Source organism: Pygoscelis adeliae, unplaced genomic scaffold (genome assembly GCF_000699105.1).
Source record: "Pygoscelis adeliae isolate BGI_AS28 unplaced genomic scaffold, ASM69910v1 Scaffold18, whole genome shotgun sequence".
Classification (NCBI taxonomy): Eukaryota; Metazoa; Chordata; class Aves; order Sphenisciformes; family Spheniscidae; genus Pygoscelis; species Pygoscelis adeliae.
The window spans coordinates 2,457,729-2,483,510 of record NW_008825558.1 but is presented as its reverse complement, the minus strand read 5'-3'; the positions used below and the strand labels follow the sequence as shown (position 1 = coordinate 2,483,510).

The following is a 25,782-nucleotide window of genomic DNA, read 5'->3' as shown; positions in this document are numbered from 1 at the left end:
CAGCGGGGAGGGAGGAGGTCATCTTTGGTAGACCTTCCCACTACCAAGCAGAGAAACTGGGCTTTGTTTTTGCTGGTGTCTTGTCTTTCTCTCAGATCCCTGCACACAGCCCTTTGGTCACTAAGATGCAGGAACACAGCTGGCTGATTCAAACCCAGCTCTCCCTTAGCCGTGCATTTGAGATGCCATGTCCCCAGCTAGAAAACGCAAAAGGCCAACTGTGGCTCCAGCTGCACTTTGCATGGGCTAATGCGGTTACTGTCGTAATCAGACCTGTCCACAGGGGAGACATTTTTTGGCACGGCCGACATTGATGCATTCCCTGAAACCCTCCATCCCTGCTTCCATTTCCTTTTGGCAAACACTCCCATTCTTCAGGCCCCAGTTCCAGCACCAGCTTTACACTTCAGGTTGGTAAAACATCAGCTTTCATCCTGCACACAGCAACTGCTGTTCCGTATTTTTCATATCGGAGCCAAGCTGAGGTTTGTTTTTAATGTTGCTTTGGCTATGCGGAATTTCACTATGACTGCAGATACGTTTCTAGCAGAAGCACAAGCCACTCCCTACTTGCAAAAAGCGTTGGTAGAGACACAGCTGCGATCTTGGGTTGCAAATCCCATGTAACACCTCCCCAGAAGAAGAAATATTTTAAAATATGTTGTCCATGGGCATTTAGGTGTTTTGTTTTGGTGGTTTTTTAAGCAAAAGTCACACAATACCTTTTCCTCCTGATCTTGGGCAAGAGGAAAAACTTCAACAACTTCAATACAATTGAACAACACCGTTGTCCCACACATACAGGGAAGATCTGCCCTAACTGCAGGTTGGTGGGGTTTACAAACCCTTCTGAGTTGCTTTAAACTCTCATGCAGAATGACTGAGAAAAACCTTCACATAGATGGAAGGTTTTTGGACTCACACAATTAGGGCAAGAGCCAGACGCTCTGCTTGATCTACAGCACTTTAACAGCCTCTGACTCATCATCAGAGGGAAGGTTTCAAACATGTTTAGGCACAACCACCTCCTTCTCTTGCAGGACCTCACTGCTGCCTGCTGCAGCAGTTTTGGCCCTTTTCTCCAGAGCAGCAAATGCTCAACACGGACACTGTCTGGACGTCGGGATCTCAGTGTTCTGGCACAACCCACGGTTTCCAGAGGGGTGCGAGTCTGACGTGCTCCTGTATTTGAGATTATGCAGTATGAGCTGGAGTCAGCAAAATCATGTCCCATTTAAAAAAGAAAAAAAGAAAGAAAAAAAAGAAAGAGCAGACTACTAGATGAGAAGCAGGAATATGTGCACCATATACACTCCACACTTTCCTAAACCTTCAATGGACTAACTGCATTGCAGTGCATGCGGGGGGAGGGAAACAGTATTGAATAAATAAACTATAGCAGACACTGTATGACTGTGGAATTCAGCATGCATCAAACAGAAAGCAGAATACACAGAGCACTGTGACATTAACTGCCACCTATGTGCAGTTCTTGCTGTGTGCCTCTCTGTGCACCATTACCTACTGCATTACTGACCTACCGTTACCGACTGCGTTACAGAATGCCTCTGACACCAAGCTGAACTGATCCAGGTTCCTAATACCTTTACATTCATGCACTTTATATTCCACACATGATGGCTGTGTCTGTGGAGCCTAGTCCTTGACATCCACCAGCTCTCAGCCTGCGGTGGGAATAAATGACTTTGCCACTGCAGAGAAGAGATAGTGCGTAGGAAAAAAAGAACATGCACAATCTTATCATCGTTGCACTTTGACCAGGTCTACCAAAGAAAAAGCTGTGCACAAGGCCACCGTGGAGAATAGCCAGGCAGCATACCTGCTGCGCAGAACCCCCCCTACTCTGACACTACACCCTTCAGATCCCACTCAGGCAAGACAGAACTGGTCATCACTGGGAAAACAGGACGCTGCCTCGTCTGCAACGCTGCAAAACATATGCCAGTAACTTCAGGAAGAACTTTCCACCTGAGAAACCACCTCAAATTGGAATTAAGCGGCTACTAACGCTACACATTGTAGTAACTGCTAACAAAAGATAATCTCTGAAAGATAATCCATCCCCCTTCTATTTTCCGGGAAATGCCAGTAAGCTTAGGTAGCACCGAGTAGCACACAAAGCAGTTATTTCTTCCCAGATATGCAAACTGGATTAAAAAGCCACGTCATCCCTTTTCCTTATTACTCTTCACTGCTAGCAGTGGGCACCCTCGGCTTCTCCTGCCCTCCTCCCCTCTCACCAGTCAGCAAAACCTTCCAAATGGACATTTACCCACCTGTTTCACTTTCTCCTCCTTGGCAAATGTATTATTTTGCTGAGTTTCTAGCACTTCAACACCATAAATGGCTTTGAAATTGGCTTCTCTCTCTTGTGCACCTGCATCATCAATGTCGTCAGCAAGAGAGATGTGCACGGCTCGAGCAACATGTTTGTGTCAGAAAGCTGCTGCAGAGCCTTAGGGAGAGCACAGATACTGGATACGGATGTGATGCTTGCAAGCATCTTAAAAGGGACTTCAGAAAAGCAGGGTATTTCTGTCTTCAGACCACTGGGCTTTGGAGCTCTGAATTTTCCAGTTTCTCACAGGGAGACACCAGATTTCAGAGCAGCATTTGCATCTGAAACAGTCCCATCACTTTGTTCCACGTTTTTATATCACATCTTATTTCACCACGTCAGCACAAAACCCCAAACCTCCTGCAACTCTTTAGCCTACCAAGATGCCACTGAATCTCTGCAATTTGCTTGTTTTCTTTCTCCTTTGTACAAATGCTGCCTGACTTGCAAGACTGAGTAAAGTCTCTCAGCGTTCAGTTTTCTGATCCCAAGGCTAGCTTCCTCGCAGAGGATCAGAGATCACTGGGGTGCTACCAAAACCACTGCCCACCCCACATTCAGCGATGGGCCGATGCAAATAAGTCACTCACAACAACCCTGTTGTCCTTGATGGATTTTGCCTCTGGTCACACAGCCTAATCTAGTATTCCCATCTTAAATACTACAGTAAAGAGCACCAGAGACCAGTCTATGGTAAATAGCTGTGATGCAATGGCTTCTGAATGAAGACAGGGGAATGAAGGGCCTACTTTTACTAGCATTGTTTTCTCATACTTTTTTCCTAATTTTGAAACAATCACTATTCTGGGAAAAAAAAGACAGTGGTGTGACAGACAAACTGACATGTGACTTATAGCAAGAGCTAGGGCAGATGATACAGGCTGTGACGCTTGCAACATACTGTTTCAGGTTTTTCGGTGGATATTAGCAGCAGTTTTATAATTCTCTAATACATTATGTATACTATGATGCACTCAACACACTAACTATATTGGAAGAAATAAACGTAAGGACAAAACTGTGCAAGAAAAGAAAGAGAAATGTAAGACAACACCTAGATCCCCTTTGCTCCTTCAGGCCCATGTAGGTCTTCTGGCACTGAGAGTCCTCATAACATCCATAATGCAGAATTGGGCCCAAGACAGCAGCTTAACAAGGCACTTAGCATGTGTCAACTCCCAGAGTTAGGCTTTCACACACAATGCATCGTGTGAGAAGTATAATTACACTCCTGGGAAAGACTACCAGTCTTGTCCTGTCTTCATAAGAGATCTCCTAAAAACAGATTTTTCTGCAGCTAGGAACCTGAACGAAAGACACTTTTTGGTGCAGCTCTATATTATGACAGCTATAGAGAAGAAGTTGTAATTTGGTGAAACTGGTGGTCACCATGACCTGGAAGTCCTGAATTGCAAAGAATTAGTCATAAGGTCAGCCCTGGAATAATACAGAGGAACAATTCGCCAGGACAAAAACCAAGGATCCCTCTTGGCTAGCAGTTCAGCATTCCTGAGAAGCAACATACTCCAGCAATTGTATTTGCTCCTCTTCAGAGCAGAGACCTAAGTACACAATAACAAGTTGACCTGTTTATTCAGCTGTTTTTGACACCCCTCTATCTTCAGACCTAATACTGGTTTGAATAGGATAGCATCCAAGTCTAGAGGGGAAAATTTAGAGCTGGTCCTGACTTAGCTAAAGCAAGACAGAAAATAACTATCTAGTTTCTACTCAGATTTCACCACTAGACTGTTAATTGGCTTGAGTTCTGCCTCCTTAAAAAAGCCTGTTTTGGCAATGCAGGAGGCAGCTACGGGTATACAAACCATGCGTGCGTATGGCTAGATGAGGGCAGAGCAGCTCAGAGCAGCAGCTCAGATCCAGGCTGGCATCTCAGCGTGTTGCCGAGAGCCTCTTTTGGTTGGACAAAGTGCTGTGCTGACACAGATATGCAACTCCCAGATTTAAACTGATTCATGTTAAGCCAATGCAGAGCACAGACGGTGATCAGCTGCTGCTGCTGCAGACGTACCTTATGGGAAGAACCTGCTCCAATGTCCCCCAGAAAGAGTGAGATATTTTCCTAATGCAATGGCAGTGAAAGCGATTTTGTTCAAAATGCTTAAAAAAAACCCTAACCACTCTACCTGTTCCAGTTATTAAAACATCACCAGTGATTGATAAAAAAAAAATAAGAGAAGAAACTTTCCGTCTATATCCAGTTCTGTCAACATCTTGTCTGTTTTTCATCTATTCATTTTTGCTTCCCAAAGTGAGATCAATGCCTTTTGCTGCCGACAGCAGTTACCTCTAGCAAACTGAGTTCTCAGAAACAGAGAACAAGGCCAAGATTTTTCAAGTGACTTCTGATAACAGATGGCCTAAGACTGCCAAACTCAGGCAGGAAAATGAGGGAACCAATGGACTTCATGTGCTCATGAAGATGTCTTAAGCCAAAAAAAAACCCCACACCAAAAAAAAAAACCAAAACCCTCCCCCCAAAACAAGTAGTAGGGGAGAACACTTAACTACAAAAAATAAACATTATGGAAATAAAAGGCTGTAAGTATGACAGGATTTCCATGAGGTAGCTCCTGAATTTGCAATGAGGTTGTTCAGACTATAGACCGTGTAGTGTTATCAATCACCACGTGAAGAGCAAGGGGATGTCACTGGAGAGCCCCACGCAGGCAGATGCAGCTGCATTTCACATTATCTTTTAAATACAAAAGAAGAACAAATCTTGGCAGTAAGCACCAACCTAACCATGAGAGGGTGCATCAGGAACTGAAAAACGCCAAGGTATATTTTTAGTCCCACTATGTTCACTAGAAAGCTCTAACTGGTACCAGCTTCTCTTCTTGGCAACACAGATCCATTAACACACCACTTGGACCCTGCACCTGTTCCCTACGAAGTATAAAGTCCAGCCTGAAACTCCACCAAGATGCTTAAAGTCCTGCAGCGGAGAGGCTCTGGCTATCTTAAAAACCTGTTCATGGTCTCCCACAACTGGTACTCATGCATTCCATGGGAAGAGTAAAACCACCAGCCAAAAACTTGTGGCCTGCCTTTTATCTGTCAAAGCAAGAAACTTGCTCCTCCAAAACTCACGTGTGTCGTCAAAGCCCACAATGCTTTCAAAGCCCTGAGGCTTTGGAAGGCAAAACTTAATTCCACAGCTTAGGTTCCCATCAATATATTATTGACTTGTATACAGACACAAAAGGAAAAAGAAAAAATACAAAGAAAAAAAAGCTGTCATTGGTCTAATTGTATGATAATTGTTTATTGTTTCACTTCAAAATAACAGAAAATGGGAACTTCTGTGTTCTGTGAAAATACCTCAGGTTTTCAAGGTTTTCAGCTAAAGAAAGCAAAGAAACAGCCAAGACAACTATAGTTGCGTGTGCTGTGCAACCACCAAAGAGAGGGTCTGAAGTCCAGGAACTACCACTCCAAAGAACTGCTGAGCTCTTTGAATAATATTTTCACTATGCACTACAGCACAGGGCTCTTGAATTGTCACAGGGTATCAAAGCTTCCTCTCGCAGATCATAAATTAGGTGATTAAATACAAATGACAGACATGGGCCTTTTTAACCATAACCAATGTGATTTTTTCCTGATCTCATAGTTTTAAGGCATGATTTACAGAGATTTAAGGTTATAAATTTCTTTAATGTCATCATTTGAATTCTATATAAACCCCACTCCTGTATCAGCACTATTTTTAATCATTACCATGGTGACAAAACTGTAAAGGTGCTTTACACAAGAAGGCTTTACCACACTTTTGAGAACAGTTTCTCTCAACTTAGTTTTTTGCAGTTTTAAAGCACAGAAAAATAACTCGCTCTGAACTTTCACCATTAGATACAAAAACTGGTATTCACCCACAGCTATTGTATAAAAAAATATTTAGTACTAACAGACAAGGAATTAATAACCTGGACACAGTAAAGACCAGAGAGCGTATCATCATTCAGGTCAAGTATGACTTTATAGGACAGTCAAACCCTTTGTAATTAACAGGGCTGCTTGTGCATGGAAGTATCTATTTCCTGAAGACACAGATACAACAATCCCTATGAGAACCAGGAAAGCATTAATCCAAAATTAAAGTTTTTGAGTGAAGGCCAACATTGCTTGTTTTAGCATTAAATGCAAAATGTTTGCAAATCCCAAATGACAGCATTATTCCAGTTCCCCAATTCATGGGAATCAAAACATGGAGTATGTGTAGAACATGAATTTTAAAACAAAGGTAACGTGATTGTTGACTACAAGTCAGGGGTGCATATGCATGCTGGGCTGCATGAGCACGAGCACAGACAGCAGGATGAGGGAGGTGACTGCTCCCCTCCGCTCAGCACTTGTGAGACCACACGTGAATACTGTGCCTGGTTTGGGGCTTCACAGCTCGGCTGTACAGGCTCTCAGCAACCTTGTACAACTTCAAAGTATACCCTGCACTGAGTGAGGAAAAAGGCGGCATGGTTGGGGAGAGGACCAGATGATGTTCAAAGGTCCCTTCCAACCTAAACAATTCTACAATTAACACATTTGCACTGTCCATGCTAACAGATGGGTAAAACCCCTAACTAAGCAGCACTACTCATTAGGGGGACAATCGAGAACTGGTTAATAGCATCAGTAGGAAAGCCAAGGTATAGGCAAGCCTTTCTAGAAGATCCAGGTCAGAGGTGCACAAAGCTCAGCTTGAGTCACACTTCATACTTTACTGCAGACCTAGGTCTGTTCTTTCCGTATTGTGTCAATTCAGGACATTCCCCCAAAGGCCATCAACTGACATGTTTCATTGCTGCATCATTCAGCTAACTAGAAAACACAAGCAACCCACATGCCACAATAAGGGTGGTGTTCAGAGTTTACTATCAACCATGCTAAAAAAATGCAACATGCCCTGTGTAACCTTGAGGTCTATTCCCCCCAACAAATGTAAATCTATACCTGTACTCTGTATCACAAGAGAAGACCTAAAGACCCCTGGGGACAAGACCTCACTGATGTCTTTTTTAATTCAAGTGCAACATGGTACTACATTGATAACACTACACGGTCTATAGTCTGAACAGTCAAGCAGTTCTTTTAACGACTAATACTTTAAGCCTGTGGTGTAGTAGGGCTCAACGTTTTCTACAGAGGATGGTACCTCTATGTGCTCAGCACTATACAAATACACAGAAAGTCCTTAGCCCAAAGGTGGCAGGATATAAACAAGCAACAAAGTAGATGGATGCTGTCTGGGAAAATGGCAAGGGTACATATTTGCTTATTTGTGTGTCCCCCAAAATTACAGTACCCCTCAAAGCCAAGTTTAGCTGTATTCATCCCCTATAGAAATGGTTGGTTACCACTGTATCTAGCCTAGATCCAGAAAGGGCAATGAACTGCATGTCTTATTCTCTTTTGTATATTCACAGAAAGTGTTATCTTTATTGATAGATATACTGTTATGACTTATCAGCTTCCAAATACCAAAGATTACGTATCATGGTTTCAATCCAACCTCCTTGGTTGAAAGGAAAAATCCTTACACAATGGATTAATGATTTGTTTATGTTTGAGGATCTGGACAGTTGTTAACATGTTCTGTTTATTCTCTGGACAAAGATAGTTTGGATTAGCTATAACCCGAAGGAAATCAGGACTTCTAAAAATAGGCTGAGGTGGCCAATAATCCTTTAGGAGTTGTGATACACACTGATAACCAGATTAAATGAGGAATTATGAGTAACCCTTAGCGGGAAGATCTGAAATGGAAAACCCAAAGAGAAAATGACTACATAAAGAACAGTCTGTCCCTACATCCATGCTGTCATCAACGAGCACAGTATTCAAGGAGAAAGTCGCATCTAAAAAGCTGTGTAAGCATCTTGACAGCTAGTTAGTTGGATGACACATAAAACCTCTTGGAGCTGGATCTAAAACATTCATAATTATGTGTTTGGTTTTCTTTCATTTCTGTTTATCTGTAGCTTCTCTTTATTATTCTCTGGGCTGCAGAAAGAAATTATTCTTGATTTTTATTTCAATGTTTGTCTCTAGAACAAAAATTATTTCCAGGGTGCTGGCTGGCAAATTGAATTCCCACAGCGTGTTAATCCTTAAAACTGCACCACATAAAAGCTCTCTCACAGACCTTAGCACCTTTATACAAGACCAAAGGATAACCAGTATGTGCCTGAACTTAAAGAGCTTCCCTAAATATTTAACAACACAGCTATTCACTGGACTTAGCCATTTTCCAGGTAGCTCAGATTACATGCAGCATCTGACTCCCAAGGCTTGAAGCACAGGAAAAGGAGCCAGAAGGACACTGACAGAATATGAATCTGCTCCTACAATTGTAATTTAAGTATTCCTGTTTTAAGATCAAGGGAGGCAATCCCCACTGCTGGAATCCAGCCTGGTTTGGGCAGGACAGGGGAAGTGAAGGTCTCCTGCTCCACCTACACCTAATGCCTAGTACAGTGGGGCTCTAGGTTCAGCTGGACCCCCTAAATGCTTCCACCACACAAGTACGAACAATAGCAAGCTCATCTCTGTTGAAAGTTTTCCCCTGTAAAACTGCTTCAGCTATCTGCACCACTTTGCATCTGTGTTCTACATGCCTGCAGAAATGTTTTGACCAATTATTTGTAAGACCACTGGACAAATATATCATTCATCAGCACAACCACCCAATTATAATACAGCTGCGGCGATCTGTCTGCCAGCTGGTGCTTTGTGTAAACGACCCATTCCAGAAGAATAGGCTTCCTGTTTTTTTGTGGGTTCCCTCACTACCTGCTTAATCATCAGACCATACAAATTATGGAGTGAGAGGAACCTTGGCACCTGGCTCTTAAAGTCACAGGCTATGGTGCTAGTAAAGTGATAAACTTCACTAGGGTAGACCACATAACTGCACTCCTCCACTCTCCTTAGAGATACACCACTTGTCTCTTCGTTCTGTTGTGATTTCACTTCAACCTGCCAAATATCAACTAAAGTAAAGAGCAGAAAGTTACCAGGTGCTCTTCCTTTAACTATTAACCAACAAAACCCGTCAAAACTATCTCCATTTTAGCAAAGAGGAATTTGTCAGTGTAAAGTACCTGGGCAGTGACTAAACCCTGTCACTGTTCTTATGGGAAAAAGCTACTTGCTATTCTTGGTAAAGGGAAGGTCTTTCAAATCAAGATAATGTTTCACTTGTTTTTCAGAAACGAACTTAATGGGGGTGGGGAGGGAAGCAAGGAAGCAAAAATAAATTCTACTTTGCAGCAAGTTAAATTACTCAGAGTTTCCCAAAATGAGAGGCTTGGTCAGAAGCATTGGAAAGTTTAAGAAATACTCCTTTAAAAACAACTCCCACAGAGCAAAGCTCCCTTTCCATGACCAAAAGGCATGTGAGCAAGCCAGGTCATTCTGTCTAGGCTCCCCACACACACACACACACACACAAAATTTAATTGATGGGGTAGGTGGTGGTAGCGATCTTTTTTTTTTTTTTTTTTTTTTTTTTTTTTTTTTAAAGAGTTGCACCTCCAACCCCAATTTTCCCCTCACTTGCAGGAGCGAAGTGGGCAAATGCCACCAGCACATTAGTACCTCAGCCATCCTGGTTGGGGGCGAGGTAGAAAAAGAAATTCCATCATCATTTCTGTCCATGCTTTCGCTGATCATCCTTGCCTGCCAAAGCAGGAAGGAAAATAACGGCCACATGGAGATACTGCCTCTGCATGCTTTAAGATCTTTGTTATCCTCAGGAGTTGCAATGAAAGCAAGACTGGCTAGGCATTGTGTTAATGATACTGTCAAGAGGCCAAAATAAAGTGACACACCACAGCCCAGCCTTCTGCTATCAGGACTACTGTCCCACGCTCATTTAGGCAATCAGGGTAACAGGCTGGAGAATATGCCAGTGGTCTGGAAAAGGAGATCTTGACACTTGGCTCTTACTGATAAGAACCTGGATCCACTCAGAATATGATTCTGCCAGATGCTGATGGTTATACAAAGCACACCAATACTGTAGTTTTGCCACACAACTATTTTGCAACTATCAAACACACCTACAACAAAACCAGTTTGGTGGGAGGGACCTCCTTATATTTTCACAAGTGGTTGCTGTCAGCAGGCTGAAATCTTGATAAGCTACCCAGCAAACCCGGCTGACTTCACTGAAACCCTGCCGAAGACAAGTCCTGAGATGAAAAGCTACTGCAAGACAAGAGAGGACAACCATATTCAGCATCTGGCCAAAACTTGCTTCCAGCTGCATCAAAGATCCAGACAGATTCCATCCAAAGGTCAGCAGCTACCGTTTTCAATGAGGAATGTGCTGCTTTTGAGAGACAATGTTGTCACTGTGATCCACTTCCCCTACTCAGGGCAATCAGTCCATTGTTCCCACTGAAAATGAGAAGGGCTCGAGACCTCTGAAATGGAAACTGCCTTTAAATCCAAATCATCCTAAAGCATAAACACAGACTAATGCATAACAGATTGATGCTACTTACAATAAGCAACTCTAAAAGACACCCCTTCTCCCTAGTTTCTCGGAAGAAGAAAACAAACAAACAAACAAACAAACAAAAAACTCAAGTATCCCAAGAATCCAGAGCATATGTAGTCATTCTGTAACGTATTACACTTTGTAGTATAAAACCAAAACCAACCAATCTCTGTACTGTCTAAATGTGAATTTACTGGCTATCTACTTTTTGAAGCCAATCATATGTTGATAAAGCTGGGCTATGTAGCAATTTAATTTGAACACTTCATTCATGATATGAACAAGTTGAAATTGCACACACACTCTGATTTAGAGTTTCTGTAAGAAAAAGACTTTATCCATTCAGGGCTCTTACAATGAAGGAATAGGGAATACTAAAAAGTATTCTTAGAGGCACAGAAGGGAGACAGCGAAGTGCAGAACTTACCTTCCACTGCAAAGAATGGAACCACTGATCCCTCAGGTAACTGTTTGCAGCCTGTAATAAACAAAAGTTACAAACAGAATCATTAGTTTCTACCAGTGTTTCAGATCACCCAGCCAAAACTAAGCAAGTGACCCATGAGGCTGCACTCACCCAATTCTTCTCAACTTTATGACCCTGGTTAACTTCACCCCCAGCCTCATCTGAGTGAGGGAAACTCTGCTCAAAGCTACACTTTACATTATAACCAGTTTATTTTCACAGAAAGCAGTGACATGAAGACCTTGCTGCAAATGGAAAATACTGAACCAAACCCTTACAAAACATTAACCTCCTATGAAACGGTGTCCAACCCAAAGACTGAAAAATCCTCCTTGATTTCAATCAGGTTTTGGTCAGATCTTTAATGTCTGTAGGACATTTGCCTTTGCTATTAATCATGGGGAGCAGAGTAAGAAGACAGGTTGACTTTTACTAGGAGGGGTGGGTTTTCTCCATACTCCAGTTTCCCTTCTTGTCCTGTTCCTCAGCTGGCCCCAAAGCAATTGAAATAACGTCTTAGCTCTTTCAGCGATATTATAACAGAGTGAAAAGCGTAACACATACAGACGTGCAGATACATGCACAGACTGGTTGCAGCAACGGCATAAATGTTGCAATAATCACTCCCAGCGATCACCCGTTTTTGTCTGTATTAAAGCAGAGCTGCCAGAAATTCTCAGTGTGAAGCCAGGTCCGTAGCCAATGAAAGAATAGTTCAACACTCCCAAAGGTCAAAAGGCTCGGTATCAAAAAATATAAAAGCATCTGGAGTGACGTAAATATGCATGCCTTAACAAGGTGACATAAGTTTGAAATATTTGAGTGGGTAGAGATGCCCTTTGGCTTTTCCAACTCTATCTCATCGCTGCCAATGGGCAATTTTTACTTACGATTCAAAATGTTGCAACACAATCAGTGAAAATTACAGGATAGCCCAGAAATCCATGTTTAAAAAAAAAAAAAAGGTGAGGCTCTTCACCAGCTAAAAACCACATTCTTCTTGCAAATTAAAGCATCCTTCAACAAATTTCACTCCCCCACACCTTTTCAGGTAAGTATTCAAAATCCACACCACACAATGAATTTTATTTCCTGACACTGGTTCAGTTCACTGATAATGGCACGAATACTAGAAGTAAAAAAGTTGCACGGTTACCAAAACTGTGTTTAATTTCAAGGTTAGATACTGATGTCACGGTGACATAAATTCGGACTGATTTCTCTGAATTAAATGGAGTAATGCTCTTTTATATATGTATTAAGATCTCTAGGCAATAAGGCAGAATAAATCTATCATAAATAATCTTGGCTGACCACAGAGTTTATCAAAAACGAACTTTCCATTTCATGAAGAATGCTGACATATCAGAATATGAATTTGCATAATTGAAACAAAAAGCATAATTTCCTTTTTTTTTTCTTTGCAGATCTTCAGGATATTTTGGTTTGCCAATATTTAATGATTTTCTTTCTGTTATTTACACAGTATTTTATGTATATGTGTGCATTATAACATATGACAAGCTAGACCTTTTACCTATATATATGTTGTAGAATTGAATTTCAATTCAAAATACTTTATACTATATTTTAATAAAAAGGTCAAAAATAATTTGCCACAAAAAGTCTGAAGAACATTTTTAACATAATTAAAAAGGCATGAAGTAAATATGCTTAGATATTTATCTTTGTCCAGACAAAATGCTTTAAAAACCCACCAGATTTTGTTAAAAGATTCAATTTCAAATTGAACCTTTTTTCTTCTTTTCTTTTTTTTCCCCCTCTAAAGGAGAAAACTGTTTCATGGAGGGGAACAAAAACCCTTCATTTCAAATGCTAGCATCAAAGCCCTTTAAAGAACAAGTAAAACTGAAAGTTTTTGTACGCTTGAGCATGTATACTAAGCAATAGCGCCAATAAAACTGCAAGTTACACAGCCATTATTTCCTTAAAAAAAACATATGCAGATTGATTATATAGGAGCTATGCAAACTAAGATACTGTTATTTAAATTTATAAAATCCAACATATTCTAGGGAGATGAAGTACTTCTCTCAAACAGGCAAAACGTCAACCTGATTTAGTCTCTGGTCTGACCATTACATGAGTTGAACAAAAATGCACTGAAGTCTGAAGCAAGAGCAAATGCTAAAGCCCTAAATGGGAACTGTTGAGAACTGTTAATTATTCTCCTACTTTTGGGATGTCAGTAGCTACAGACTCTAAGACCACTACAAATAATTACAAAATACTATGTGGAGAGAGACTGTGCAACCGACTGGAGCCTTACATAAACTGGATGACAGAAACTATTAATGAGGACAACAGAATCAGGCAGAGGTAGACACAAAAGTGGACTGCAAATACTGGAGGAGAAAACAAAGAAAGAATGCTATAGAAGGCAAAACCAAAACTGGCAGAGGAAAGACTTGTTTAACTTGACAGCAGTGATATACACAAAGCATTTAAAAAGTAAAATTAGCAAAGTGACCAGGTTCCAAGTGTGGGACCAAGCACTGTCTACTCCTAGTGTTAGCTATTGTAGAGGAGAAGTGATCAAGAAAACTTGCATCTGGGTTAGGAGTTTGAACCACTCTAAAACTAGAAACCCTCAGAGCTTGGGTTGTTGTTCAAGGCCGCTTCCAAAGAAAACAAAGACAAAGAAGACAACATGAACACAGAAGTGGAAAAACAAACCTTTAGGGAATCCCCACACTTCTATTAATGATCAGGACTCAACGGTAAGAGGAACTTGGAAAGCCAAAGGTCATTTCACCAGCGCTCTTTCCACAGTGTTCAACCCAGATAGACTGAATGCATTTAACCCAACCACCGCTATCTGGATGGAGCTGTCTGACACCAGCATTCCCCACTTCTCCCAGGCAGCAGAGGCTAATCCCTCCAGTGCACCCTTCCGCCTGCCTGACTTCAGCAAGCTGCAAAACCACAGCGATGTGCAGGAAACACTGGATCTTTTGCATAGAACAACGAAGTCCTCGCTCTTGCACAGCATCCCTCCTTCCTCCCTCCTCTTTTTCAGGCTTACACTGAGAAAGGGACTACAAGGAATATTTCTTTCTTACCAAAAGAACTGGGAGCTTCATAGCATGCCGGGATGACAGAAGAGCCATCAGGCTCGTGTCAGTGCTCATCCAGACAGCTGTCCAGCCAGTGGCCACCTCTGCCCACACTGACTTACTCAAGCATACAGGTTATTGTGCATAAAATTTCTGAAGTTTGGAGCAATGCGCACCGAAGTGTAAAGCACTGGAGAGAACAACAATTCATTTATAGGGGCTGCACACACACATTTACAGTTTTATCTGTTGTGCATTCCTGGAGCCCAGCACTTCTGCACTGAAGCCATCACTTCCCAGGAACTGACACCTACATTTTTTCACTCCAGCTGAGGGCATAACCTACTGTATTTATTCCGCTCTAGGGTACAGTAAAGAGGAGAAAATGAGACACAAAAGACTTTAAAACAGGCTTTCCTTAGGCACTCTGACCACACAGGGAAAGTTTTTCTTACTCTCAGCCTTGCCCACACAGTGGGTCCAGTTCTACACCACTAATCTTACAGCTACCTTTTCAACTTAACAAAAAGATTCAACCTGGAAATGTTTTGCCTGCTGTTGTTACAAACAGTCAATGAGATAGGAATGAAGTACAATGGAGATTTTATAACCTGTTGTGCTGGTTTGGCTGGGGTAGAGTTAATTTTCTTCGTAGTAGCTAGTATGGGGCTGTGTTTTGGATTTCTGCTGGAAACAGTGTTGATAACACAGGGACGTTTTCGTTATTGCTGAGCAGTGCTGACACAGGGTCAAGGTCTTTTCTGCCTCTCACCCCACCCCACCAGCGAGCAGGCTGGGGGGGCACAAGGAGTTGGGAGGGGACACAGCCAGGACAGCTGACCCCAACTGACCCAAGGGATATCCCACACCATACGACGTCATGCTCAGCATATGAAGCTGGGGGAAGAAGAAGGAAGGGGGGGACGACATTCGGAGTGATGGCGTTTGTCTTCCCAAGTCACCGTTACGCGTGATGGAGCCCTGCTTTCCTGGAGATGGCTGAACACCTGCCTGCCGATGGGAAGCAGTGAATGGATTCCTTGTTTTGCTTTGCTTGCGTGCGCGGCTTTTGCTTTCCCTATTAAACTGTCTTTATCTCAGCCCACGAGTTTTCTCACTTTTACTCTTCCAATTCTCTTCCCCATCCCACCGAGGGGGAGTGAGCGAGCAGCTGTGTGGGGCTTAGTTGCCAGCTGGGGTTAAACCACGACACCTATCCATGTAAAATAATAGTTTGGGCCCCCTGTGTGTTTAGTATGTTTAGGCCCCAATTCTGCTAAGAATTTTGTTCTCAAATGCAATGGCTTTAGCAGGGTTGTGTGTGGCACACAGTCCAACTGATTGGAGCTTCTTGCACAATCGAGGCCTCCTCTTGTTTTTGCACAACCACAACATAGTAGAAAAGTACTTTAGAAAACAGGAAAATGTGGCAGTAAAACTCTTAGAAGGTGCAAGAGGATTCAAACTATTTGTAGCTTATTTATTATTATTCCACTGAGGAGGAAGAATATCTACTTTAAAAAAAAGTACTACCTACAGTAGGCATTCTTAAGATGAGTTGATCCTGGAACTGTGTTCTGAAGGATTTTATATTCTAATTTTTGGGGTGTAAATGTTCAGTCAGAGAGGAAAAGCCACCTGGGATCAGCTGCAGTACCAACTTACTCATAGGATTAATTTCATCAGCTTCAAAAAGACTGCTCAGAGCAGGAAAACTGTGCAAGAGATTAAATGCCTGCATATACAGAGCTTTGGTCAACATGAGTAAATTTACATCTTTGCTCAAAAAGGGAAGTATTTTTCTCTGCACCCAAACTACTTCATTACTTCCTACTCAATGAGTAGGAATACACTTTTTCATTAAAAAAGCAACTTTTTAAAAGCAGATTTTCTTTTTGCTCACAAAAATAGGAAACTGACCACTTGTTTCATGCCAGTGTTACAGCCCCTGCAGTAATTTCCACCCAGGCGAGGAGGAGACAAAATAGGAACCTGCGTGCTGCTGAGAAACAGAACACCTGAAACTCTGCAAGAAACCAACCACTCCAGAAATGATGGTGAAGACCTTTAGCTAATATAAATACTCACAGCTCCACTGATACCAATATGTCTACAGCAACAAGCATCAGCAGAAAATTTGTCATTTACACCACACTGCACATGCTATGCTACCAAGCTCCTTTAACGGTAAGTTAGCACTACGGCATCCCTTTTTACTGGCATGTGCGTTACTCAGAAGAATACAAGAACAGGCTTGTCCACGTAGCAAAAAGTTCCCAGATTTTTCCTTACAACAGCATCCTTCATACATATCCTCCTAAGAGGTTTTGCCATCTGAAAAGATGTGGCAATAAGTGGGATTTGATGATCCAGATTCTGGTTTTAACTCTTCCTGGTTTTATTCTATGTTTCTCTTTCTCTCCCTCATTTGCTCTCTGGTCAGCAGGATGAGGTTTTGTTACGCTTTCCTCCAGCTGATATTCATTACTGGGACTCGTAAAATATTGCAGGCTTCTCTGCACCAATTTATTATCAGCCACGGGAACAGCGGAGCAGAGCCGCTCAGGGCTGCAGGAAGTCGAACCCCCATGGCACGCACACTGCTGCCTCACGCGGACTGTACAAAACCTTTACGCTGCTGATGCACGTCCCAGCGTTGCACCTCCACAACACGGGCAGGCCTGCAAGCAAAACCTGCCACTCTTCTGGCTTAACTCAAGGTACAGACAGGGTTGCTGGTAACTGCTAGAAATGCTATTTTTCCCCGTCTCTGCAGGATTCTGGTCCTTGCATGACCTCTCCTCACACCAGCAACATCGGCTGGACTCACACTTAAAACAAAAGCCAGGTTCTCCAAGGAGACTAAAATAAAATGTTACTAAAAAATCCAGTGGAAACATTTACCGTGGGGACTCCCTGGCAAAAACAGCGTGCTCAAGCACCGAGCTGAACGTGTGACTGTTGTGCTTGTCAAGGCTTCCTGTTCTGTTTGTTTTTCCTTCTGACTACACTTGATTGCCAAGAAATGAATAAAATAACACTAGCGGTTATATCCCCACTGGGGATGGAAGTGGCAGCTTTAAGGCATTTAGGACCCATCCGAAAGAAGGGACACCCCGGGAAAGCAGGCAGTACTGTCATGACTAAAATACCAAGGTCTTTTCCCTGGGACTCGTTCTACATCTGGTGCTAAGCAGCTTGTGAAATTATAAGGTTTTTTCAATCTCTTTCAAAAGGTTATTCCAGTTATTTCACTATCAATAGCAGCATCCTCTTCATAATCATCCACACAATACCATAATCACACATTGTGCTTTACAAATAGAAAGTAGAAGAGCAGAAGTTTAGCCCAGCTCAAGGAGGCCCGGCTATTACTGATACTAAAGAGCTCACACTTCTTCAACGGCTAAATTTACCTCCTATTTCCTGGCCTAAAGAGCTTGTGGCCCACGAGCCACCCTTCAGCAACACCTTCCTTCACACCTGCTATCCCAATAGTATGGAAGAAAAAAAACCTGCGAGAGCTGATTGCTGCTCATCGGAAGGACCAGGGACCACATCACTTGGCAGAAGGAAAGCAAGCACAAGCCACCAGCATGTCTAGAAAACTGACTGTCCATCACTCCCACAAGGGACGATGAGAATCCCCAAACGCCGGGCGGTGAAACACACCTGTCCTCAGACAGTTGTGCTTATACAATAAACACTGAGTGGGAAGCACACACACGAAGACGACTTTTCGATGAGATCCCAGCTCAGATTAAGCTGTTTGCTGCCTGAGAACCAAATCCTCCTCTGAAACCCAGGTAGACACGTCCTGTTATCATGATCCGATTTCCTAAGAGGAGCTGCATCACCTCCGGCACTGCTTGTCAGATTTCATGTGTTAAAATAGGTTGGGATGGGTCAGTATTGCTATGGGAGGACATCAGGATGATGTAAGGAAAGGTAATGGCACTCGTCCTTCTCTGACTCATTACTGTGCAGTAATAAGCCAGAAATAGACCTTGGTGACAGAAGACAGGGGGATGAGAACTTGAACGTGGACTCGAACTCTCTTGTGGCATTTGTCACGCCTAACACAGACAAATACACGAAGGATGCTCTAACACCACATGCTGACATCCTCCCACAAGGATTGCTGGAAATGAATTTCCATCTGAGGGAAATGCCAGTTGTCCGAAATTGCTTCTGCTTCAAATCAGCGAAGCAGAAGTTGGAATTTTAAATTTCTCTGCAAAATGAAAAATCAGGAAAGCCTGTGATTCAGAACTACTAAAATGCTTCATTTTATGTCAAACCATGTCAATAGTATCCCATAGTATTAAAGAATTTACAATACAGCATGTGCAAAAACATATATCAAAATATAAAACTGAAATTAATCAGAAATATGAAATAAACCGGGGGGGGTGTGTGTGTAGTCAAAACAGTTCATTTAAACATTTTTATATACATAAACCTCATTTAGATCAAGTCTTTGGAAAAAAAAAAAAACAGATTTCACCAAAAGTGCACTTCAGAAGAAACAGTACTGGGAACATGTTTTGGACTAGTTTGACTTGTTCCACTATCATACATTTCCTGATACCAGAGTTGGACATTACATCAGAGCATGCTGCTGCTCAGACTAGCAGGGCAGAATGATTTTCTAAGAGATCATAAGTCCCAATTTCCCATAAACGTATTGAAGTCTCTTGCAAATCTGGAAATAACTGAAGTATGCAAGGGCTAATTTCTCAGAATCTCTGTTTCCTAGCACCTCAGTGAACATGTCTTTTGGATACTTAAGACTCTTTGTCACATATACTAGAGAATTTCTGCTGAACTCGGCTACTTGATAAATCCAGTTTTTACATCTTGATTTCTTAAGTATACTAAACATAACTTTTAGTACTGTTTTGGATTTGTGAATACTCATTGCAGCTGTATAAGGGAAATCTATTTTTATACTCCCTCCAATCTGACCACATTTGATGAATTGAGACACTACCAAGGACCAAGTCATACTAAAAACATTTTTAAAGTTTGTATTTTCAATTATGTTGAAATTCCTATAGAGTTATAATGTAATCTGATCCAGTCTGCTCAGCCAGTCAGCAACAAATATAACAGAAGCCCAGCTCACTCCACTTCTTTATCAGTTGCTATGAGGTTACATAAAGACACCGAACTTTTGGAAGAAAATACCAAATCATCCATGCTAAGATGTTACTTTCTCACAAATGTAATTATTTGTGTGTTTGGTTTGTTGGGGTTTTTTTAAAGAAACAAATGGCAGGCTGCTCCAGATTAAAGTCCGCATGCCCTACCAATTTCCTTTAAACTCAGCAGGGAGCTGTGGGTTCAAACTTTATCTTGTTTCCTATTAAGCAGGCCCGTAAAGGCAGCTACCATAAACTATAGAATAAAGACTTAAAAACGGAGTTTGGAAAGGCAGATGTAACTATTCTAGTGGTTAAAACAGATATAAACATAAATGCTAGCACCACTAAGGAAATTTACGGAAAAAACAGAGTCAAAATTATCACAAGAAAAAAATTAAAATCATTCAACCTGACAAATGAGTTTCTTTTTAATTAATTCAATTAACGGATTAGGCAAGGAAGATTTCGTCAATAATGAGGACCCTAATCTAGCTGTTGGGAAACCATGGCTTGTCTTCCTGCCTTCCCCCATGTCACGCACAGGAGAGGCTTCTCAAACTACCGAATCAGGACTTAGGTGGACTTGCAGCAGCCTGTCTGAAATGCAGGCTCCCTACACTCCCCGGTAACACCTAAAATTGGTAAGTCATTTTAAGCCACAGAAATTTGCTAGGCACTGAGCAGAGGCATGTACATATACTCCATGTGCAAATGGGACACATGCCTGTGCTTCAAGGACATGTGAAAAGACACACAAATGCCACCTATGCACCAGGAGAGTCCACAAAGTTACATGTTCTCAGGTAATCCCAAACTTACTCAGCTGCACCGTTTTCAGATTACAATGGGGGAATGGCTGCAGCCCCCTTTTACAGGGCTGCAAAACCCCAGGATTACACCTGTGAAGTAAATGAAAGGGAGCTCCAGAAATATACTTAACAAAGGATGTGGCCATGAATGTTTCCATGTACACCTCTAACCATTTCAGAGTGAAAGTGTATTTGCTATGTTGAAAATCATCAAAACCCTATGATATTTTTATGACATTCCAAAACCATCCCAAATGCCAAGCACAGGAACCACGTGAAGGGCTGAAGTCAAGTACTGTGTTCTCTGAGCTGCTGGTAAACAGCTCTGCGTATGGACAGACTCATCAGCCTGTCTGAAATGAAGGCAAAGGAGAGCTGGACCTAATATTAGCACAACCTAGTGTTAGTCATATTGGCTTCCCAACTCAGAGTCAACTTTGCTGTCCCACATCTCTACAGAAGTCTGTAGTATGGAACACACGGACCAGCTTGGCACCTAACCTTGGGTTACCGAATGATACCACTTGGGTTATTTTTCTCATGATCTGCAGGTAGAGCCATTTCAGAAGAGCTTTGACTAAACCCTCCCTGGATACAGATGGTGCCACATACTTTGTGGACCTACAGGGGCTTCACCAAACAATTCACCACCAAGAAATAATTAAATTCCTTCTGGAAGAAATGCCCCGTGAGGAGTGACTGAGGACTTTGGGTTTGTCTAGTTTGGAGAAAAGGAGGCTGAAGAGTGACCTCATTGCTCTCTACAGCTTCCTGAGGAGGGGACGTGGAAAGGGAGGTGCTGATCTCTTCTCCCTGGTATCCATTGATAGGATGCGTGGGAATGGTTCAAAGCTGCGCCAGGGGAGATTTAGGCTGGACATTAGGAAGCATTTCTTTTCTTTACTGAGAGGGTGTTCAAACCCTGGAGCAGGCTTTCTGGAGAGGTGGTCGAATCCCCAAGCCTGTCAGTGTTTAAAAGGCATTTGGACAAAGCCCTTAACAACATGCTTCAACTTTTGGTCAGCCCTGAATTGGTCAGGCAGTTGGACTAGATGATCATTGTAGGTCCCTTCCAACTCAGACTAGTCTAGTCTAGTCTATTCTATTCTAAATGCTGGACTACACACCACGGATCAGTGCACTGCGTACCATGATTCTCATGGACAAATGATCCAGCAGACATGGTCATCACAGTCATTAGTGTATCATTCAGTACGTTTCCATCTTTTTATCTATTGGACTACATTTTGCATAAAAGTGGTACAGTTAAAGTGTGCGTGTGTACACACCCAAAAGCACAAGCTCTATTATGATCAATCCTTTTAAGTTGTTCATACTTTTTCAAGAAAAAAATAGCCTTTTTAATTTTTCATGAGTTATCCACAGTTTAAACTGATCTTTTCTTCACATTTTCTGCAGAAATTGCTCACCCAGTCTTTTTACAGCCCTATCTTTGGGAAATGCATATCCACAATAGTCATGGCTGTATATTTAACTGAAAAAGTAAACTCCCAAAGGGTAACAGGTAACAAATTGTCTTTGAAACAATGTTGAGAACTATGGTAAGAGTTAACTTGGGAGTCAATTCCGTATTTTTCAAGCTATGACTGTTCAAAGTTCTTTGGGGGCCAAGCAGCTGGGTTTTCAGTTGCTTTTCTTTTCCTACTCTAAAGTAGTTCCAAAGCTCAGTGCCGTGGAGTGCTTTTCTGTCACTAAAACTTGCAATGACCTAAAGAGTCCTACAAAGCCTCAAAAGTGGATGAAGAAATCTGGAATAATGTAAACGCAGTGTCTTCTGTTTGAAAACAACACTTAGAGAACTAGCATATGTAGATATCCATACAAATATACTGAAATCTTCCAATGAAGATCAAATATCTTTTAAAAAAAGATACCTGTCAGTTCCAGTGCAAGTTATGGGTTTCCCATATGAATTGAAGGATGAAATTTTTAACTTGTTTCATGCAGGAACAGGACTATATGTAAAAATACAATTGTTCCAGGCCTGCATCAATGTGTCTTCCCATGGAGCACTACTTTGATGCACAAAATCAGCAAGAAGATTTAATCACTGTGGCCCAAAATTTCCATTCTGACTGTCAAACAACATTAAGAGTTTCAGAGCTATCACCCTGAGCAAATTTTCCGGTGGTTAGATAATTTGACAGCACTGAGTTCTCTGCCTTTTCTGAGTCCATCTAATTAAGATTTCATACATAGCAAACAGAAGTTAAAGGAGATTCATAGTAAGAGAGAAAGAAAATTGTACTTCTGTGTTTACTATACCTGCAGTAAGACAGTACCCCCTGGGATTGTGAGCTGTAAACAGTACTTAGGGGCATTCTCCCAGGAGAGCAGTTGAACATCCTCAATAGCACTGTAGGAAATGGAGTTCTCCATGTACCCAGTTGGCTGCAAGAAAACAGAGGAGAGGAAAAAAATGTTTACTTAGTCATCAGAAGTTTCACAATTTCAAAGTAAGAACAGCACTATCAAAATTACTCTTGGTGTTGAAAATATCCGCAAAATATCTGATTGGAAAGCAAAATTCCTATACAGGCCATTCAACAGAGAGATCCAGCCAGCCACCTTCATCCAAGTTGTTCAAGTGTTAAGATCACCCACATAAAAACAAACCAGGCCAGACCCAGGTACCTGAAATACAAAAATGTCAAACTGCATTTGTTCTGGACCCAAAATCAATGGAACATAATCTCAGGTTGAACTGAGCTATGAAGGGGTCTGGCCGTGCACATGCTATCAATGTACGAAGAAGCATCTCATTCATACATGCAGAACAGCAGTGTACTATATTAAGGCAGTTTTATTCCATGCATTCTTGTTGTTCTCCCTGGCTGCAAGGTTGATCAAGCACATCATCAAAATCTAGACTGCTACATTTGACAGTGGCTCTTGGGGCTCCAAAGATTCAGCCCTCAGCTTTTACACTCAAGCAAAAGCAGAGCAACCAACCTATTCATCTCAGCCTACATGTAAGTACTGGTTTCCTGCACAGACTACTGATGCCCATTTTCAAGTGAAAGCCACAATTAAAACATAAATAAGTAACTGTGCTTTGCAATTACACGTACAACATAAATTGACAGTAGCAAGGAAACAAAGTTAAATATGAAACTCCCTATTAGTATCCCCATAATTCTTAGCCATTACAGAAGTACAATTATCTCTGAGATAAGCTGAAATATAAATGTATATACGCAAGCACACGTAAAATTATGTCCTAAACATAAGTAAACACACAGAGATATAGCTGTGTATCTATTGAGTATGCGTACATACATCATACTTTATGCAAGTTTTCATGTTGCTTAAGTAATTTAACAGAGGTCTTCAAAGACATCGTTTATTTCACTTTGCTATAGCGTAAGCAAACTGATCAGTATTGCTATGGCAGAGAAACTATTTTCATACAAAAATACTGATTAATCCCACCATGTGGATAAACCATTGGGTTAGCCATGTCTTGCAAGAGAATAGAGCTCATTACATTTATGAATTATTTTCTCACTATTACTGGTTTACATGTAACTTACTCCCTACTTCTCAAACTCACTCCCACTGTGCCCAATACATAAGTTATTTTTAACTGACAGTCTTGAAATAAAGAAGGCAAGGGAGAAACCACATCTATTTCAGGGTCAAACAGGGCCAACTCTTAAAATCACAACACAGGATTCCTGGGGGCGAGTGCGAAATAAGCAAATTGCATTTGGAACGTCTCTACTTCTTATTGGTACAACTTTCTTCCATAAGTTAAGTAGGTGGTGCATCTGGAAATCATACTTTGAAGTTATACACTTCATACATGTTCATAAGGCCATAAACGTCATCTGCCAAAATGCAATGATGGCCCTGTCATCCACCTTTGCTGCTACAAAAAGTCAGTTGCCTTTTCAGCAAGAAAAACCCAGCAAGCCAGGGAATTGAACTTCAATGTATTTTTCACTAACACTTGTTGTGGCAGCGTTCATTTTACACTAGCCCTCACTGGAAACAATTTTCGCTGTCTCTTTAACGAAAACCTTGTTATGCAGGAAGTATGATAAACTTCTGCTTATTCATTTACCCACAATATTGTTCTACACTAGTGACTGGAATCCCAATGGCTTAATGCTGATACTGTACGTCATGTGTTGCCTACTGGAGAGTAATTATCTCCTTCTCACAGGAAGCGAAAGACCCAAGATCCTTCGGTAATCAGCATTACAACACTCAGGGAAAAATATGAAAACAGCCAGCATAAAATCTAGTATGCTCAGGAGGCAAAGTTATCAAAAACATGCTCTGAAAGACTGGAGAAGGGAGAAATCCAGAACCAGCGGACGCAAATATAAAATGAAATTAATCAAAGCAATTTAAATTTCTCTCTTAAGAAGGTGCTGACTGCCCTCAATACCCTCCATTAACTTCAAAGAGCATTTGAAGAATTCTCACAGAATCTGTTCCCAAGAGAAGCCTCTTCTATACCTTAAACCATCCATTTAAACAACGTTAAAGGTAACTGATCCGGTTCAATCAGAGGTCTGTAACCACACACAAGTGATTTCATCTCAGGCATAACTTATTCTCATAGGACAGTCCTTTTAGTTAAGGAGAATGGAGGAACACAGAGTTCTGCCGTCTGCAAAGGATGGGAAGACTACCTAGACCATAGCATGGAATTACACAGATGGTTCATCTCTCCAAATGAAAGCATTATGCCAGTGAGGTAGTTTATATAGCACTCATATGATCCCACTTCCATACCTTCTATCCAGCCATACCTCACACACTGTACCTTTACCACAGTTGTTTGCTATCTTACTCAAAAAATGAATAGCCCAAATCTATTTTAATCCCTATAAGCAACATTATATGCATTGTTTCTGTTTTCATTAAAAACACCACGTTCTAGGGAGTGAAATATTTTCAGTCCTGAAAACACCAGCTATAGGCAGCTTCACCACTGTTTTGCAATTGAAAGAGTCGAAAGCAAAGTGATTTAGCGCTGTGTAGAGCTCCCTGAAATTGTGCTTCTAGATGCTGTTGAACACTGAAGACCACACTCCCATATTAGGGCTGTGCAGAAATGCTCTGAAGAAGCACTGAAACAGAGCTGTCCTCGGACCGGAGGCTTCCCGGACCTCACAAGGCTATGGTGCTCCTCACAGAGAGACCATGGCACTAATGAGGTGAAGGTCAGCCCCACACAAAGGCATCCTTTCCCTAATCCCTGCACACACACAGATGCGAGGACAGAGCGGTGTTCCCCAGTAGTGTTTTCACAAGACCAAGCAGAGTTCAGCCGTTTATCAGGAAACGGCCTGTGGTAAAACCACAGCCTGAGTCACTGGTTCCTCTTAAAACGCAGGCTATTTTGACATTCAGGTATGCGAA

General features: G+C 41.7%; 1 protein-coding gene across 1 annotated transcript in view; it reads right to left on the bottom strand.

Annotated features, from left to right (window-relative positions):
- The window catches only part of CMIP (c-Maf inducing protein), a 65,057-nt gene extending 42,265 nt beyond the window's left edge, over nucleotides 1-22,792 (bottom strand). Inside the window, exons 1-2 of the mRNA XM_009332298.1 lie at nucleotides 22,672-22,792; nucleotides 11,314-11,364 (exon numbers count right to left, since the gene is read on the bottom strand). Of these exons, the coding sequence (XP_009330573.1) occupies nucleotides 11,314-11,364; nucleotides 22,672-22,785 (165 nt within the window). The 5' untranslated portion in view covers nucleotides 22,786-22,792. The remainder of the gene's footprint in view (nucleotides 1-11,313; nucleotides 11,365-22,671) is intronic.
- Between the last annotated feature and the right edge of the window lie 2,990 nt (nucleotides 22,793-25,782).